Raw genomic sequence first — 1,524 nt, 5'->3', positions numbered from 1 at the left:
TAAAGAAAAGAAAAATTCTGTGGACACAGGGAATGATGACAACTTGAATTTTCCTTAACTTACATGTCTGCAAGCTTCAGTCCAAGCACAGAATTTTATTTTTCAAGGGTGATTCTTCCCGTCCTCTCCGCATCAAACAACTCACTCCAGCGCTGTACGAAAAGTGAATTATTGCCGCTTAGAACCTCACACAAGAAATTAGTTATCAAACAGTTTAAATTTTTTTAAATAATTTACAGGTGTATAAAAACGTACCATACCTAAATGACCAATCTGCTACTCAGTTTTCGCGGTGCAAAGCTCCAATCTAAGTCAGTTTATTACAACAACCCAACAATCCGCAATTTGGTCAACTGCTCGAAACCGCCAACAAAAATTACGTGGATTTTTTACTAGTGGTTCCAGGTGTCTCAGTAAGCACGTTTGGAACCCAGCTAATCTGAATCACAGTAGAAAGATTCAGAATATGCCAGATGATCTAAACCCTGAAGTTGTTGGCACGCCGTTTCAGAATGGCTTGGTTGCAATCCCTGCGTTATTCTCCGTTGTCCACCTAAGGATCTGGGCTGCGATGTAATCTTAGTACTGACTTCTCGTCAGTGTTTTGAATATTACCTGTGTGTCAAGACCGAATATCCCGTAATTCTGCGGAGTAGCGAGTTATTAATTTCAGATTTCGGTGGGGTCCGCCACCAGTGATCCGTACTTAAAAATGTCATCAGTATGCGACAAAATTGGTTTGGGGAGTATGCTACACACCACGATCTAAATTGCTATAAACACGCAAAGCGAATTAGCTTTTGGCATGCAGTAGATTTCATGCCTGCCCGAAAATCACATTTTATTATCTTTTTATCAGCCAAGGCGGAGGAAAAAAGCAACAAAATGAGCATATGGACTCACAGTGATCATTGAGGGATCCAGTTTGTTACGTTTTACGTAGGTTTCCAGGTCCTGTTCAGTAATCCATCCACGCTGCCTCCGGTCAATCGATAGGTACGCATCCATAAACGGTTCCATTTTCACCGATGTTTTAGATGGTCTTGTTGAACTTGGCTCTTATAAATATATTCCCGTCAGCGAAATCACTTCACGCCACGTCTGTCACGTTAGGTTGTGATCCGTGTGTATCCAATGGAATGCTTAAATAAGAGGATTGTATGGTTGAATAATATGGTGTGCTGGTTTGCAATCATGTGTTCGTCAATACTGCTATAGCCAACTATGCCATGAGCTTCGCACATACGTTTTTCTTTTCCCGCTACATTCATTTTGTTAACTCTAGGCCCAGAAACTTTGTACTGAATCTCAGCCAACTGTGCAGCACCGTCTCTGTCCACAACAAAAAACATACGGCACTATTCTGTCACTACCCAAAATACACATTGAATCTTCGGTTTGTTTATTCATAATATTACGAAATGGACATTAGGACCTACCACTGCGGTTTTCGCGGAAAACGGTGTTTATGGTGGTTTCTTTGATCAGGAACTGTCTTGGAAAATATAGAATATTGAGCCTTCA

General features: G+C 40.9%; 1 protein-coding gene across 1 annotated transcript in view; it reads right to left on the bottom strand.

Annotated features, from left to right (window-relative positions):
* Positions 1-1,102, bottom strand: part of T265_08510 (hypothetical protein) — a gene marked incomplete at both ends in the record, with an annotated part of 4,797 nt that extends 3,695 nt beyond the window's left edge. The window contains 2 exons of the mRNA XM_009174331.1: positions 64-74; positions 904-1,102. Coding sequence (XP_009172595.1) covers positions 64-74; positions 904-1,020 — 128 coding nt within the window. The remainder of the gene's footprint in view (positions 1-63; positions 75-903) is intronic.
* Between the last annotated feature and the right edge of the window lie 422 nt (positions 1,103-1,524).

The sequence above is a fragment of the Opisthorchis viverrini genome (assembly GCF_000715545.1).
Source record: "Opisthorchis viverrini unplaced genomic scaffold opera_v5_222, whole genome shotgun sequence".
Taxonomy (NCBI): Eukaryota; Metazoa; Platyhelminthes; class Trematoda; order Opisthorchiida; family Opisthorchiidae; genus Opisthorchis; species Opisthorchis viverrini.
The sequence above is the reverse complement of the archived record's forward strand: the minus strand, read 5'-3'. Positions and strand labels throughout refer to the sequence as shown.